Consider the following 17,481-nt stretch of genomic DNA (forward strand, 5'->3'; position numbering starts at 1 on the left):
TTATGTTTTCGGGGCTGTGTGCATACTCGATGTGATAGTTAATACACTTATCTTAAGTGGTAAGTGTATGCCTTGTATGATTTATGTATGATGATTGTTCGACGGTGCGTGAACGATCTTCGGATATTGCATGTACCGCCAGGTGGTAGTTAAGATATGATTGATAAGTATGATGAAAGATATGTTGTATGTATGAATATATGATGTATGCATAATGTATGTCTGTTATGATGATGGTACGTGAACGCTCTTTGGAGATTGCACGCATTGTCAAGGAAAGTATGTATGAACAGGTACGGTACAGTTACACGAAACAAAAGGACCAGACCCTAATAATATCTGTGATGGTAGGGCCCAGACCCTGATAATATCTGTGATGGTAGGGACCAGACCCTATAATATCTGTGATGTTGGGGACCAGACCCTTTATAATATCTGTGATGTTAGGGACCAGACCCTTATAATATCTGTGAGGTTATAGAGCGGAAAGCTCTTTAAATAGAACAGATAGTTATGTATGAAAAGTAAGTATGAATAATGTACACCCCTTCGAGCACGTGTGCAAGTATGAGAACAGATTGTATGTTGTATGATTAACTAGAACTCACTCAGCGTAGCTGACTTTTAGTATGCACGTAGGTGAGTAGATTGAGGCAGCTTGCATAAGAGGAAGCACATGGCATGGACTTGAAGAAGCTGGCATCTCAAGAAATGTTATGCTATTCTAAAGACAATGTTTCATGTTTTAAATGATTTGAATGCCCGTTAAGACGACAAAGTATGGTTTTGTAATATGATGGTTTGAATGTTTTAAGATTCCGCGAATGTTTTTATTAACTCTGATATTATGAACTGTGTTTATGAGTAAATCCAACGTCCAAATGTGAGGCACCGGTAACGGGGCCTTACAAGTCATAATGAACTGATAACAACGACTTAAGTCATAACGACGTAATATGTTGATTAATTACAACGTTTTCAATAATTGTTGTTGAATTTTTATTAGTAGACTCATAAGTTTTATTAAACTCCATATAAATTATATATTGAAGACTTATTGTGATAAAGTCAGCTACCATGTTTTCTCAAACAGTAACAGTTTGAGAGGTGTTGCATTAAATTTTGATATGAAATTAATTATTCGTTTATGAACGAATTGAGGAATCTAAATTTTCATATCGAATACATTCATGATACGCTTAAGGATCCTAGAACTAAAGGTCTGTTACCCATAAATATTATGATATCGCTTATAATCATCAGGGGTTTATTGATGACCGCGTACAACTGCATACCTTAGTATGAATGATTAACTATTAAATTTCCTCATCAGTTTTGATTTTGTACGTCTCTTAATATGTTTAGCATGCATAATGACATATAGACGAATTAATATACAAATCAAACATTATGTAGGGATTACTTGAAACTTTTGATCATAACTACTTAGGTTTTAAATAAGCACTGCAGTATAATTAATGGGGGTCTTGAACTGATGTTCAATTCAATGACTGTATTTCTCTGCTCCAGTTTAAGTTTAAAGCTAAAAAATGTTAACTCCTGATCAGGCTTATCTCATAATAAATGATTACTAGGCCAAGTGGGAGAATGTAAGAATAGTATATAATAATATATATTTATATATGGCCATTATAATCTTTTATATTATAATATATCAAAATATTAACTATACCTTATTATATATTAGTTTGGTAATTTATGATGGGACATATTACCTATAATCTATACATATTATTAAAGCAAAGAGCAATTTCCATATGTTACCATTCTAGGGTGTCCACATAGGATGTCACCTCAACTCCATGTCACCCATTACCTTTCTTAAGCATGCCAACTCAGAAATTAACCTATATTTAACCCGTTAACCCATTTAAGCTTATTTTCTCGCGGGTCTTGGATATCCATTTAACCCATTAACCCGTAAATTCAAATACTATATTTTAGTCTAATTTCTTCTGCTGCCACTATTCAGAAACCCTAATTGTCGCTCTAAGCCTGTTATTTCCGGTTAATCTTTCCGATGCAAGGTAAAATTATATAAATTAATTTCCGGCAACCTTAATATTTTTTCCGGTTATTCTTTCTTCTAAGCTTTTTATATTTATTTTCATTGTTAACTGATTTAAAAAAATCAGTTTAGGTTGTAAATCATAAACGGGCATGAAGGTTATATGTGGACGTTCTACGTTTTTCCGGTAAGTGTTGCCGGTTATTTTTTCCTGCCATGTTTATAACAATGATTTTTTTATATTTGTTGTAATACTTCATTTAACTTTGTTAATCAAAATATGAGATTTCATGGTTAACAACGATATTTGTTATTTACCGGTAAGACATTCAACATTAATATTCTACTTTATAATTTCATGTTAATGCCAAGATTAATAGATGCTCCTTTCTCTTTTCCGGTATACCATGGTCATTCGGACAATATCGTTTTCCCGGTAACACCTTTTAAATTTTCCGTCTTTTAATTATTGTTTAAAAGTCCATAATATAATGATTAATTCTCGATTTTATTATTTCAGGTAATTGTCCGACTCATCTATACTAATATCACTATTGATGAAGACTTTAATATCTGTATTTTTATTATTTATTCATGTATATATTTACTTTTAATTTTCAATATTCATGTATTTCAATATTTCAATTTCATATATTTTAGTTAAAAGTTAACAGTATTTGTTTCCATTTTGTTAATAAATTACACCATTAACTATTTCATTAATTATAATTATTTAGTTTGACTTTCCTAATTTGTGGACATAACTGAATTCGGTGTTATACATTGACTTTCCTAAACTAAGTAATTCATTTATAAAGAAAATCATAATTTATAAAGAAAATATACATTGACTTTCCTCAACAGAATTCAGTTTGTTTTCCATTTTCATAACCGAATTCGGTGTAATACATCGACTTTCCTCAATTAATAATTTTTTTCTTAATTTATAAAGAAAATCGTTTTTACAATTATAATTCATGTTTACCTCATTTACTATTTGATCATATAAATTCTAATTATAAAATAACATTTAGACATATATGGAACTTTTTCACTACCATCTATAATAAAATTCTTAAAATTAATTAACCATAATTTACATAATAATAAGTTATCTAAAATTATATGTTCATAATCTATAAATAATAATACATAATACGGAGTAACACCTTTACTAATTTACATTTACATTGTAAATCAAGTTATAGAATATTTTAGTCCAAATCAAATATATTAATTTTTCAAATTATTTTGTAACACTAAAAATATTTTATTGGTTTGAACAATATAATTCGCAATTAGTCAAAATCAAGTTGAAACATTTATATGATGTCCAAATCAATTTGTCCAGAATTATAATTATAATTCCCAATTATTCTAAATCATTTCTATTTATATTTTATTTTACATAAATAACTAAATAATTTACACTATATATTCGTTCATTTCTTAATCTTTCTCATCACCTTGAGCCATTAGAACCTCCATTGTTTTTCTTCATCCAAGTTAATGTCAATTTTACTTTTAATATTTTTTGTTTTATCTTTCACATTTTTCATTCATTATACGTTACTAATTAATTTTGTTCTTATTTCTTAAGGTCAATGGAGGCCCAGAAGTTTACTATGTTACACGAGATTGATGTGCTTAGATCTACTCCATCTACCATTAAGGTAAAAGTGTTGAAGGTTTGGAGTGTCAAGGATAACAATAAACATAATGATGATTTCTTGATTGAGATGGTTTTTATGGATGAATCGGTAATCTTTAGTTTACCATTTATGTTTATGATTTTTGTCCCTTTTGTTATAGTTCATAATTTGTTTGTTTTTCTAAAAATCCAGGGTAAGCGAATGTAGTCTACAGTTTTTAAACAAGATATATTCCGTTTTAAACGTTATTTAAACGAGATTGCTACATTAAATATAGTCAACCCTAGCCTTGGATCTAATGCGTCTAATTACAAGGTTATCGACTACCCTAATAAGTTAGTTTTAAACTCCAGTACCCATGTTAATCCTTGTAGCCAGTTTGATGGTCCTACATTCGGTTTTAAGTTTTACTCATTCAAGTCAGTTATTGATAAAGAGATCCCGCTGAAAGCTACTATAGGTATTATTTAAATAGTTTACTCTTTTTATTATTTTATCAAAAAATTTTGTATTTCTAATTCTTTAATACGATGTCTTCCAGATATAATTGGACATGTTGTTCACGTTTTTAAAGATAACAATTATAATATGAGAGATGTAAAAAGAAATGCAAGATTAACTATGGAGGTTTCTGATATCAGGTAAATGTTTTTCATTAATTTATATGTGAGTTTGTATTAATATTTCTTAATATTGAACACTATAAAATTTTAGTTCTAATATAAGTTTTTTACAGTGGTGACAGTGTTTACGTTACTCTTTGGGGAGATTACGTATCACAGTTCTCTAAGTATGTTTTTGACCATTTTGATGAATCACATATGATTATTCTCATGCAATTTGGTAGAGTTAAATACCATAAAGGTTTGTTTTTTATTTTGAATATGTAATTTCTTTTTTCTAAGACTTTCTTATTTTAATATCATAATGACTGTCTTGTGTTTAAATTTTTAGAGAAACCCTATGTGTTTAATTCCTACGGTTCTGATGTTACTCGTGTGTTCATCAATGATAGTATTTCTGAGATTGAAGATTATAAGACACGGTAATATTATTAATATATCTCCTTATTTGTTTATTCAATAATTATTTTCTTTGCATTTCTAACTCCTTATAAATTTGTTTTGCAGTTTGTTTGAATTTTTGGACTTCAAGGTTGATGGTGCTGTTCGTAGGCCGATTCCTGTAAAATTGATGTCTACTCTTGATGAAGAGTTTCTGATGGCTACATCATTTTTCAACATTTTCGAAATTTGCACTATATTGCATGTACTTATTAATAATAACATCTAATTATAATTTATAACATTTACCAGAAGGTTATGTTATCTTTTTTAATTTATTTATTTCAGCCAAGGAGTATTATAGTACTCGGGACCATAAAGGCGGTTTGTTCGGATTCAGAATGGTACTATGTCGGTTGCAATAGTTGTAGTCGTAAGGTGAGCGTGACTATGGTGGAAGCCGAAGATGTTTATGAATGCAAGAATCAGAGATGTAACACTTTGGGTGTTACACCTACTCCTAAGTATATTGTATATTGTATAAGTAAATATGTTTTAATAATAAATGTTGCTATGTTGTTGATTAAAAAAATTATTTCAGGTTTAAGATTAAGCTAAGAGTTCAAGATGGCAGTGGTGTTGTTTCGTTGACACTTTTTGATCGGGATGCCAAACTTATTATCAACAAAACAGCATCTAAATTGCTTGTTACTAAAGATGAGGTTATGTTATTATGTATTCATATTCTACTGCTTAATTTTTTATTTATATAAAACACTTTTTATGTAACACATGTTTTTATTATAAATTTTTAGGATGATGTTGGGCGTAGTGGATTTCCCAGTGAGTTGAACTGTTTGTTGGAAAAGAATTTTGCTTTTAAAGTTGAGATTGCCGATTTCAATTTTAGGAATAATGTTGAGGTATACGGTATACGAAAGCTAACAGACGATCAACAAATAATTCTGCTATTGAGAAAAGACTAATGCCTGAGTTTATAGTGGTAAATTCATTTGCCTTTAACTTGTATCAACTACATTATTGCCTTATATTTTAATTTTTTGTATTATATTTGTAGCCTTCTGATTCCGGATCTCTAACATTTGGAAATTCTTTAACTGATCTTCAATCTACAAGTTCTGCTTCTTTAAAGGTTTTTTCCACTTCTATATACTTTACATTATTTTGTTTTTTTTGGTTTTTTTTATATTGTTTACACCTTTTTTTTGACAGATTTCTGAGAATGGGGATAACAAGACTCCAGTTTCTTAGCGTTTAGTTGATGATGAAGTGAATGAGATCAAGTTGTCATGTAGTGATTCAGATGACAAACTGAAGCGTAAGCTTGTTGATGTTTTTGAGGGTGATCAACCATCAGGATTTTCTTCTACTAAGTCGAAGACAAGCGACATTCAAAATGATTCTGAGTTGGTTAGCGTTGTTGGATCAAGCAAGGATAGTGTTAAATTTCTTACTCCGAAGGTCGAGAAGTGACTTGAAGACTTGATTGTTGGGTTTTTATTTTATTTACATTTTAATAATTAATAATAAATACACCTGAGTGTGTTTGGTGTTATTTATGTTTTAAGACTTCATTTTGGTGGTGTTTTTGAAGACTTTATTGTTGGGTTTTTATTTTATTTACGTACATTTCTTATTTATGATGGTGGTTTTTAATTTCTTTATATTATCCTTAACATTATTTTGGTTCTTTTGTTTATTGCAACTCATAAATTTTAGTATAATTGTTTTATGTTATGTTTTTAAAATTTAATTCTTTAAATTTGGGATTACATAATTCAATATTGACTATAAAAAATGTATTCAATATTGACTATAAAAAATGTAATTACCTTTTATGAATATTAAAGTTTAAGATGAATATAAATATCATAGATATCCTATATAGGTTATAATATTATATTCCAATAATAAAATGTGATGTTTATATTTTCAAGAAACCCGTTTACCAATTGATGACCCGGGTCAACCCGACTTTTGGTATCATTTATAACCAATTTTAAACTCTTTTTACTCTATTTCAACAATCCGATCAATATCAACATCAATATTTGTTTCTTCTTCCGTGTTTTGAACGTAAGTTGGTTACTTCAACCCTAATTAGTGTTTAATTTTGTTCCCAAACAATCTATATTATTAGATTTTTCTTCATTAGTACACATATTGTTCATCATTTACTTGAATTTCATATATTTGTTTTTCTTACTGTAAAGCTAATTACCAATAATATTTCCTAATCAGATGAATTATCCTGCATTAGCCGTGTTTAATCAACCATTCGTTGAACATATGGTCGGTATCTACCAGTTAAAAGTTGTCGTTATTATCATATACTTCAAATTTTTAGGTTAATGTATGCTAATAGAGTTTCTGTTGTATTTTATAGAAAATTCTCAAAGATTATTTTAAGCTTCTTTTTCCACATGAGTCTGTCCATGAGACCGTTAGCATTACACATCTAAATCAAGAGTGGAGTGTTCATATTGATCTAAGCATTGATAAGTATGTATTTGGCAATTGATGGTTCCCATTTGTAAAAGACAACGGTTTCGGATTTGGTGATGTTTTTGTTTTCTTTCCCACTCAGGCACACGAATGGAGATTGTTATATGTTCCAGAATATCCGGATTGGGAGCATAAGGTTTTTGATGTCTATGTCTCTTATCCAACAATGAATAAGTTGGCAAGTTAAAGCATATTATTCTTACTTATATATCAGTTTTAAATTTTTATTTATTTGTTTGTTTATTTCTTAAAGTTTGTCTTTTACAGTATTTTTAACAAGGTTTTATAAATTTGTATGTCAGCAATTAAGAGACGATCATCTTGTACGTTATCTTCCATATCTGAATCGTGGAAGGTCATCTGCCAACTGGGATGTTTCTGTAGCTGATGGAAGTAGATGGACTCTTGTGTTTAAAAGTTTCAAAAGCAGTATTCCTGGATACGCATTTGTTGGTGAATGGCCCAGTTTAGCAAGGCATGTTAACTTACTAGTTAATGATTATCTTGTGTTTTTACCGGTTGATCGCAATACTCTCAGGTTATATGTCTTTGATAGTCGTGGTGTTGAACGGACACAGTTTGTTCAACAAAATAATATTGTTGGTGGGTCAGACAATGTTGATATAGTTACTGTTTCAGGTTAATTTCCCAATATTCACATAATTTGTGTATCAAAATATAATTATTTGTTAACTTTTGTTCTATGTTTTTATAATTAGATGATGATAGCTTTGGTGTTGTTGATATAGAAGGTGAGCGTGTTTGGATTCAAGATGAGCATGTCAGTGACAATTTTCTTGAAGTTGTTATTAGGGATCGTTTGGTAAGTTCTTTTCCCATGTCATAAATTGGTTATGGTATACATGCGTTTTTTGTATTCAAGTATGTATTATTATAAACACTAAATACTTTTGTTTATATATTTTACAGCGTTTACCTGTTCAATTTGCACGTGACAATGGATTAGATAAAGAGACTAGGTTGGTGTTGATAAACCCAAATGGTGAAGATGTGATGACTAGAATTCACATTGAATACAATCATGGTAATTACAAGTTTAGAGTTCATGACTGGCCAGAATTTGTTCGTCTTAATTCACTCGATTTGGGGAAGAAATGTCTACTCAAGTACAATCGTCCCACTCATTCTTTGATCCTGTCACAAGTATTTGAATAGGTTTTAAACAAGCTTTTGTGGTATCCATGTTTGGGTTCAAGAATATTATGTTTTGGTTGTTTAAGTTCTGCTACAATTGACACTTTATGTTTTTTCAGTTTAATATCTTTTGTTAATTATTATGTTTTGGAATACACTTAACAGATTTTATAAAATCTATGTTTACCATATGTTTAGATTCGTCATACATGTTGATGTGGTTGAATACGTATCATAAATGTTATAGTATCTTATGTTTAGTAGTATATATATTAATTTTATATTAAATTAACTTGTTTACTAGATGTTTTACATATTAAGAGTTTATGTTTAAATGTTTTATTATAACTAACAAATAAATGTGTTTTATTTTGTTAATTTGTTTTGATTCTTCTAGAATGTAGTTTTCATTTTCAATAACTACCCCTCTTATATTCATTTTATGTTAATTTGCATTCTAACAAAATTTCCGCCTATCACCTAAGTTAGAATATATTTTAAAAGTGTTATAAATCCCTAATCATCTTTTAGGTTTAACATATTCTTTATCATTCTCCCTACCGTCATTCATGTATGTATCCATCCCTTAATTTCTAATTTACTACTTATAATGTATAATTTACTTTTAACTATTTTTATAGAAGTTGTATTTCTGAGATTCCGTTAATAATTACTATTTTAAATTTATATTATTTTGTTTCATGTAGAAAGATTATTTTTGTAATGATAACTTCTTTTGTTATGCTTATCGAAGATCCGAAATTTCCTATTCAGGTATTCTTAAAATTCTATGCTAATATTTTTGTCTAAACGTTCAATATCTAATTGTTGTAACTCTTAATTTTATTATTAGGAAATTCCAAAAGAATTTATCTTGCAAAATTCTTTGATGTTTAACCTGTTGCCTAAAACAGTTGAAATTGAACATTACAAAGGATCATCGATAGTGGAGTTAAAAAAGCATGAAAAAAGAGTTTGTTTGGGTGATGGAGTTACTGATCTAATATGTTCTTTGAAGATTCGTCCTTATCAGAGGATTATTTTTATTTTATTTGAAGATGAAAGTAAATGGTTAGTTAGAACTCCTTCCACGAAGGCAACTTCTACTGGTATCGACAGGCATTTGTTTTATACGATCATAATAGAATGAATGAGAAATTGGTAGAATTCACTTTCTTTGTTTTTAATTAATAGTCAGTGTTAGAAACATGTATATTAAAATGGTTATAACATATATTATGCTTTTCTGTTTTCCTAACAGGTTGTTTTAAAGAAGAACATTGAATCCCAGTTTCAAGACGCGCTTCAAATCGGAGTAATAAGTTCATTTTTAATCATAACCATTCATGGGAGATAAATTTTAAATTTTATAAAAAACACTATTTATTTGGTGGCGGTTGGAAAAAGTTGGTTCAAGATTTGGCTTTCAGAGATGGTGACGTTCTTTGGTTAAACTATGTCAACATGTCTACTGTTGATTTAAGAATGTATGACAAGAACGGTATTCCTTTATTGTTTCCACATTTACCACCAATTATTTTTCATCAATTATCAAATTTCAATACACATGGTGAACATACCGTGGACTCTCCATATTGTGAATCAGTAGTTGGTTATTCTTACAATCCCGTTATAGATCATGGTGATAATAATAAGGCTGAAAACTCTAATTGTTATTTAGAGTTTCATAAGAAGATTGAATATCGTATGGTAATAAATGTTATATGTTTCAAAACTATTTTGTTATATGTTTGTTACTTTAAATTTAAATTAAACATATTAAGTTTCTAATTTATTTTGTTTTTAATATGTAAGGATTACCTGCTGAAGTTGGTAGACTGGCGAATTTGAAAAGAAGGCGCTTAATTAAGTTCAGGAGTGTGGCTGGCTATGAAACAATCTTTATAGTTAAAAATGGAGGAGAAAACGAGACGCTTTACATTAATTGGATGGAAAGATTACGTAATCAATAATCGATTATGTTTTGGCCAGAGTTTAGTTATTCGTTATTATAAGAATGATGTTGCTTTAGTTGTTCTTAAAGTTATTTAGTTATGATGTTTTTTTTTCGTTTTTATTTTTATTAATTTCGACTTTATTAAAACTTTAATGTAAGAACCATTATCTTTATTTGTTTTGTTTGCTTTAGAAATAATGTGTTTATGCATTGTTATTTTTTTCATTCATTCATGTTTATACCAAATATTTGTCAACATAATCATAATCATGATAACCAAAATCTTTTTATAACCATAACCTATGTAAATGTAAAATTTATGTTATTCGTACTTTTTTTTAAACCTGGTCAAAATAGATTAATATTAAACTATTAACTTACATTAAACTTAACGACGATTTCCTAAAGATATTCATAATTGAAATTTATATCATATTCCCTAATTTAAGATTCTTTCCATTTTATTACATTAATGACATTTTAATTTAGTTTTAATATTATAAATTCCTTAAATGTTGATTCATAATTTTTTCCTCCATTAACCATTTTCTATGATTTGTCAACATATCTTCCACCATTTGTTTCCATTATTCGTATAATCATGTCTTCATCTTCTAAGAAACGTAATATTGTTCTCTCCACTTCAAACAGCAAGAACTACGATCCAACTGGTATTTCAGTCTTTGTTCATATTTGTATCAACTCAGTCGATTTTTTTTTTCATTTAAACGGAATTCATTATGTTTTAGGTAGGTAATCCTTCAAGAGACCCATTGTCTGATGTTTCCAACACAACCCAGTCAAATAATGTTCAAAATGTTCATTCGAATCCACTTACCACATGTTTTTTTAACGGATACTCATATCCAGTATATCATTCCAATCAATACGGTAAAATCTCGAGGCGTCAACATTTTTATATTAATTTTAACAATGTTTAATTTGGTTGTTTGGTAATATTAATGTTTTCATTTACTTTGAATTAATCTATTTTCGTATCCTATGTTTGTTGAAATAAAGGTCAACCTCAAATCGGCCAGCTAGGTACCGTTTTAAGCAATACACCAGTTATTATATCTCAAAATTACACATCAAATAACTATTCATAAAAAACGGTTCAAGTAAGTTTTATATGTATTATATTTATAATATATTTGTAAATTTATTTATAATACTTTATTGGACTTATTTTAAAATTATAAACGCAGATTCTAACATTAGAACCCGTACTCCCTATGAAGTTCAAAGGAGTTGTGTTACTACAATTCAAAAAGAGAAGGAAAACTTATCTCCATCAACACTACCAAGCGTAAACAATAATTCCCTATATAACCAACGTTTGTTTCTCTTTTTGTCATTCATAGGTATTCTAATTCTCTAGCTACTGTTATTTTCATTATTCATTTTTGATTATATTTATATTATAAATATATTTCTAGATGATACTTCTACGCAACTTGGTGGTTTTTATTCTTCAAATCGAAACAATGAAAATAAATTGTAGACGGTAAACGTGATAAATTAAAACACTCATTAAACAAAGCTTCTCAAACAATGTCGTTTTCTTCAAGTAAAACCTTTTTCCTCTTAGTCATACATTTATAATATTTAATCTATTTGTTGTTTTATTAGTTATAAAATATTTTTTTTAACAGGTTGTGTTATTTCCTCTAACATCATCCCTAATCCAACATCAAATTTTAGCGGTTCTGTCTCTAACTACATAAATTCTGGAAGTACGTCATCAAAAAGGCTTGTTGGAAGACCAAGGAAAACAATCAATACTACTCCTATACCTATGCAGCCGATTTTGAGTTTTTTGTTAATGTTTTTAAAGGCATATCAACAAGTTATTATTTAATACATTATATAATTTTACATTAAATATTATAAATCTTGGTCATAAACTTATATGTCTCATTAATTATATAGATTACGTTGATCATGGTGATCAAAGTTTCAAATGTAAGTCTTGCAACGCGTGCTTGTGGGAACTTGAATCTAGGAGAGGAAAATAAGTGCCGATACAACGTTCTCTTTATGTTGTCGCAATGGAAATGTTAAACTTCCTGATTTAAAGCAACCTCATGAAACTTATGTAAAGTTATTTCGTGCCGAAGATTCTATAAGCAAGTATTTTTTGAAAAATATTAGACGATTCAATTCTATGTTCTCCTTTACATCAATGGGTGGAAAAATTGACAATTCCATTAATAGAGGAAACGCTCCTTTCACGTTTAGACTTGGCGGAGAAAACTACCATTCTATAGGAAGTCTTCTTCCATTAGATGGTAACAAACCTCAGTTTGCTCAACTATACATTTATGATACGGAGAACAAAATATCAAACCGACAACGAGTTTTTGGGTAAGGCTTACTTTTAAACATTATATGTTTTTCATTTTTAAAACAATTACTGTTTTATCATATATTTCCTTTATATTAATGTTAAAGTTTATTTGTTTGTCTTACAGTGAATCATCTTCAGATGCCGACAATTACGAAAATTATATTATTAATTATCTCAAGGAAATGTTAGACTCACAAAATCCATTGGTTCAGGCATCGTATGGTACATGATACTTTTAAAGAAAATCCTCAGATTGATTTTAAACTCCGCATTGTTGGAACAAGGAAATACGATGCTATGACTTATAACTTACCAACGGCCTATGAGGTTGCCGCTCGTATTGTTGGAGATATTGGTGATGCAATGGACAAGAGAGATATAATAGTTAACTCCAGGTCTGGTGGTCTTCGACTAATTAGTGAACTTCATCCTTCTTATACTCCTCTACAATTTCCTTTTCTGTATCCTTTTGGTGAGGATGGTTATAAGGTAGACATTCCTCATAGAAATGTCGATCCTTCATCTACGGCTGCCCATAAGAAGTGCACGATGCGAGAGTTCTTTGCATATAGGTTACAAGATAGGCCGAACCAATTCTCACTACCCTTAAATGGAAGAAGGATTTTTCATCAGCTTTTGGTTGACAAAAATACCATGGTTGAGAGTCAAAGGTTGCATTTTATACGTGGAAAACAGAGTGAACTTAGGTCTGACACCTACGAAAGCCTTCGAAACCTTAAGACGGCAGGAAATTCAGATGTTTCAACATCTGGGCAGCGTGTAATTCTTCCGTCAACTTTTACTGGTGGAAGTAGATATATGATGCAAAATTACTTGGACGCTATGTGTCTTTGTAGATGGTACGGTTATCCAGATTTTTTCTTAACTATTACGTGCAATCTCGCTTGGCCAGAAGTCAAACGTTTTTTAAATGATACCAATTTAAATTCTGAATACAGGCCAATATACTATGTCATTTTTTTTAAAATGAAGCTTGATTCAATGATTAAGTTGTTGAAGGATAAGGCTTAGTTTGGAAAAATTAAAGCAGGTTCGGTTTCGTATTTAATATTTTTTTTTCATATTTTGTTTACTGTTTGTTAAAGATATTTATTTAATTTAATTTTGCTAATTTATTTGTTTACTGTTTGATTCCAAACGTGGTCTGCCTCATGCCCATATTCGCCTATTCATTGCTCCAGAGAATAAAATTCACAATCCGTCACATATAGATAATTTTATTTCAAGTGAAATTCCTGACAAAGTCACTGAACCAGACCTATACCAGCTTGTGTCAGATCATATGCTTCATGGTCCTTGTGGTGAGCTAATCCGAGTTGTAGCTGCATCATTGATAGAGAATGTTCAAAGAATTTCCCAAAATGATTTCAAAGTGAGACAAGTATAGATTCCAAAGGTTTTCCGATTTATAAAAGAAGAGACAATGGATGTTATGTCGTTAAGAAAGGTATAAATCTAGATAATAGAAAGGTTGTGCCTTACAACAAAATTCTATTACAAAAGTATCAAGCCTATATAAATGTCGAGTGGTGCAATCAAGAAGGATCAATCAAGTATTTGTTTAAAGATATAAATAAGGGTCCAGATCGAGCTACAATTTCCCTTGTCCAAAATAACACCGCCGACAATGAAGATCCTAAAGTAGATGAGATTAAAGCTTTTTACGATTGTAGATATCTTTCTGCATGTGAGGATGCTTGGAGAATATTTGCTTTTGATGTTCATTACAGGGTCCCGGCTGATACAAGACTTCATTTTCATTTACCTGGTCAACAACAAGTAATTTATGGCCCTGAGGAAGATATTGAAGATGTTCTTACCAAGACTTCCAATTCAGTTTCATTGTTTACTGGTTGGATGGAAGCAAATAGAAACTACGAGTATGAAAGGAAGCTATCATATGTTGAGTTTCCAACACAGTTTGTATGGAAAAAAAACATCACCACCAAAATGGGTAGAAAGGCAAAGTGGATTTGCTATTGGTAGAATTAATGTCGTTCCCACATCATTTGACGAGGCCTACTACTTAAGAATACTTTTAAACAAGGTTAAAGGACCGAAATGTTTTGAAGATATTCGAACAGTAGATGGTTTTGTTTGTGATTCTTTTAGAGATGCATGTTAAAGAAGAGGGCTTTTAGACGATGATAAGGAGTACATAGAAGCAGTTGAGGAAGCAAGCCATACCACAAACGGATATTATCTAAGAAATTTGTTTGCAACAATGCTTATAACATCCTCCTTATCAAGACCTGATTACGTTTGGGATAATACATGGCATTTCTTAGTCGACGGGATTCTATATCATCAACAAAAGAAACACAAGAATCTAGGTTAGTTTGTTATATTTGTGAACTTGTCTTTTTGTAGTTTAGTTTAAAGTAGATTTATTATTTTTTTTCAGGTTTGTCTATTAGTGACGAGCAACTAAAGAACTTGGCATTACTTCAGATTGAAGAGTTTTTGGTATCAAACAATTCATCTCTACGTAGGTTTTCACACATGCCGTTTCCAGATCAGAAATCTGTGTCTACGTCAATGAATTCTCTTATGATGGAAGAATTATCTTATGATAAGGATTCTTTATCAAATGATTTTAAGCTTTTGTACACATCTCTAACTGATGAACAAAAAAGCGATTACAACGAAATATTCAACTCCGTGAAACATAAAAAAGGTGGTGTTTTTTTCGTGTATGGTTATGGCGATACTGGCAAAACATACTTATGGAAAACTTTATCGGCCTCAATTCGGTCTAAGGGAGAAATTGTTCTTAATGTTGCTTCAAGTGGAATAGCATCTTTATTATTAGAAGGCGGTAGAATGGCTCATTCAAGATTCCTTATTCCAATCAATCTGATCGAGGACTCCCAATGTCAGGTAACTATTATAAATTTCATTAAGTCTTGATTATTTCACATTTAAATTTATGTTTTTTAATTATTTTATTGAATCTAATGTTTACATATTCAACATTTTCAGGTTAAGAGAAATACTGATGTTTCTGACTTATTGAAGAAAACATCATTAATAATTTGGGATGAAGCTCCCATGATTCATAAACATGCATTTGAAGTGTTGGACAAAACCCTAAAAGATGTTATGAACGTTGATTTGGGCAACACTTCTGGACCATTGTTTAGAGGTAAGGTAGTTGTTCTTTGTGGTGATTTCAAACAGATTGTACATGTTGTACAGAATGGAACAAGAAACGATTGTGTGAACGCCACAATTAGTTCTTCTTACATATGGTCAAATTGTAAGGTTTTGGAACTAACTAAGAACATGAGGTTGACTGTTGGTTCTCAAATGTCAAATACTTTAGAGATTAAACAATTCGTTGATTGGTTGTTGGATATTGGTGAAGGTAATCTTAGAGGTCCTAATGATGGTGAAGCAACTATATCAATTCTAGAGGATCTTCTAATAAAAGATTCCCTTGATCCTATGTCTGATTTAATAGACTTTGTTTATCCTTCTATGTTAGATAGGTTTAATAATCTTACTTACTTTCAAGAACGGGCGTTGCTTGCTCCCTTAAATGATGTGGTTTAAGAGATTAATGATCATATGTTAGCGTATTTTCCTGGTCAAGAAATGGAGTACTTAAGTTCATATAGCATTGACGAGGTTGAAAGTGTATCTGAGGATTTTGATCCAACGTTGTACTCTCCTGATTTTCTTAATGGTATAAAGATGTTTGGAATGCCAACCCATCGTTTGTTACTTAAGGTTGGAGTTCCTATTATGTTACTACGGAATATTAATCAGAAAAAAGGGTTGTGCAATGGAACTCGACTAGAAGTTGTTAGTTTGGGTAAATGCGTCATTGAAGCTAAGGTTGTTTCTGGTACTATGTAACACCCGTTAATTTCCTTCTCGTTATCCCGGTCCGTTAAATTATTTAGCTTTCCTCTCAAATGCCATATTCTTTAAGTAGGAGGGGCCATGGTGTAACTTTGATATTATATCATACAGAAGAGATGATTCAGGTTGAATCATTCAACCACTCTTGCACTCACCATGTTCTCCCAACTACTCTTCTTACCTTTTTCCTCCTTAGCCGACCAAGACACCAAGAGCAGCTCACCATTATTGAACTACTCATCCACTCATCATGTTCCCCACATGCTTCACTTTTTTTTCAATCTTAAATTGAACGGCCAGCAAAGATGTAGCTCACCCCTGCAATCATCTTGTTTACAGCCAGAGTGTGGGCATAAAACTTCTATTGAATGTGAGTTCTATGTTTCCCTAGATCTATTACACCATAATCCATCTTTATGTCTCACGTATTGATCATAAACTGCTTGTTTTAGTCTTACCGGGTGGCTGTCCGTTTGAGCAGTTTCGGGACTGAAGTGATTGAGGCCTTTACTCCATAATCTTCCTATGTATGGCTAGTGTATCATAATTTAATATTATGTATTTTGGTGTTCGTTTGACTGGTCAACTAATTGTAATTGAAAACTAGTATTCGGTTGACTAGTTTGTGATTTGTGATGTCTAACGCGTTAATAGGAAGAAATCAATAACCAATTCGAATATTATAGCCTCGGTACATATTGTGGACTATAAGAAATTGATCTTAAAAGTGATGGGGAGGAATTGGTTGTCGGTTAATCAAACGGGTCGGTACAACGTTAATCCACGTTTATGGAATAGTTGGTACTTTGTACTTATGAGTTACCGACCCATTTGACTCGTGTAGCATCGTGTGGACTTGTTGACTGTGAATTCATCATATTGGGTCCACATGGGGCTGAGTTGGATGTAATAACCTAACC

At 30.6% G+C, this 17,481-nt stretch overlaps 1 protein-coding gene across 1 annotated transcript; it reads left to right on the forward strand.

Moving 5' to 3' along the window:
* Positions 1-12,970: 12,970 nt before the first annotated feature.
* LOC143602369 (uncharacterized) lies at positions 12,971-16,249 on the forward strand. Its single transcript, XM_077079500.1, has 5 exons — positions 12,971-13,533; positions 14,425-14,613; positions 14,822-15,027; positions 15,099-15,574; positions 15,677-16,249. The coding sequence occupies exons 1-5, from the start codon at positions 12,971-12,973 to the stop codon at positions 16,247-16,249; spliced, it is 2,007 nt and encodes a 668-aa protein (XP_076935615.1).
* The last annotated feature ends 1,232 nt before the right edge of the window (positions 16,250-17,481 follow it).

The sequence above is a fragment of the Bidens hawaiensis genome, unplaced genomic scaffold, assembly GCF_021521415.1.
Source record: "Bidens hawaiensis isolate Kalapana, Puna unplaced genomic scaffold, B.hawaiensis_p1.1 tig00058766_1, whole genome shotgun sequence".
NCBI lineage: Eukaryota > Viridiplantae > Streptophyta > Magnoliopsida > Asterales > Asteraceae > Bidens > Bidens hawaiensis.

Excerpts from the sequence above, each read along its gene's own strand:
- LOC143602369 (XM_077079500.1), top strand. The coding sequence starts at position 12,971 with ATGACTTATAACTTACCAACGGCCTATGAGGTTGCCGCTCGTATTGTT. Across the intron at positions 14,614-14,821 it reads TATGTTGAGTTTCCAACACA|AAGAGGGCTTTTAGACGATG; the intron begins GTTTGTATGGAA and ends TGCATGTTAAAG. Across the intron at positions 15,575-15,676 it reads TCGAGGACTCCCAATGTCAG|GTTAAGAGAAATACTGATGT; the intron begins GTAACTATTATA and ends CAACATTTTCAG.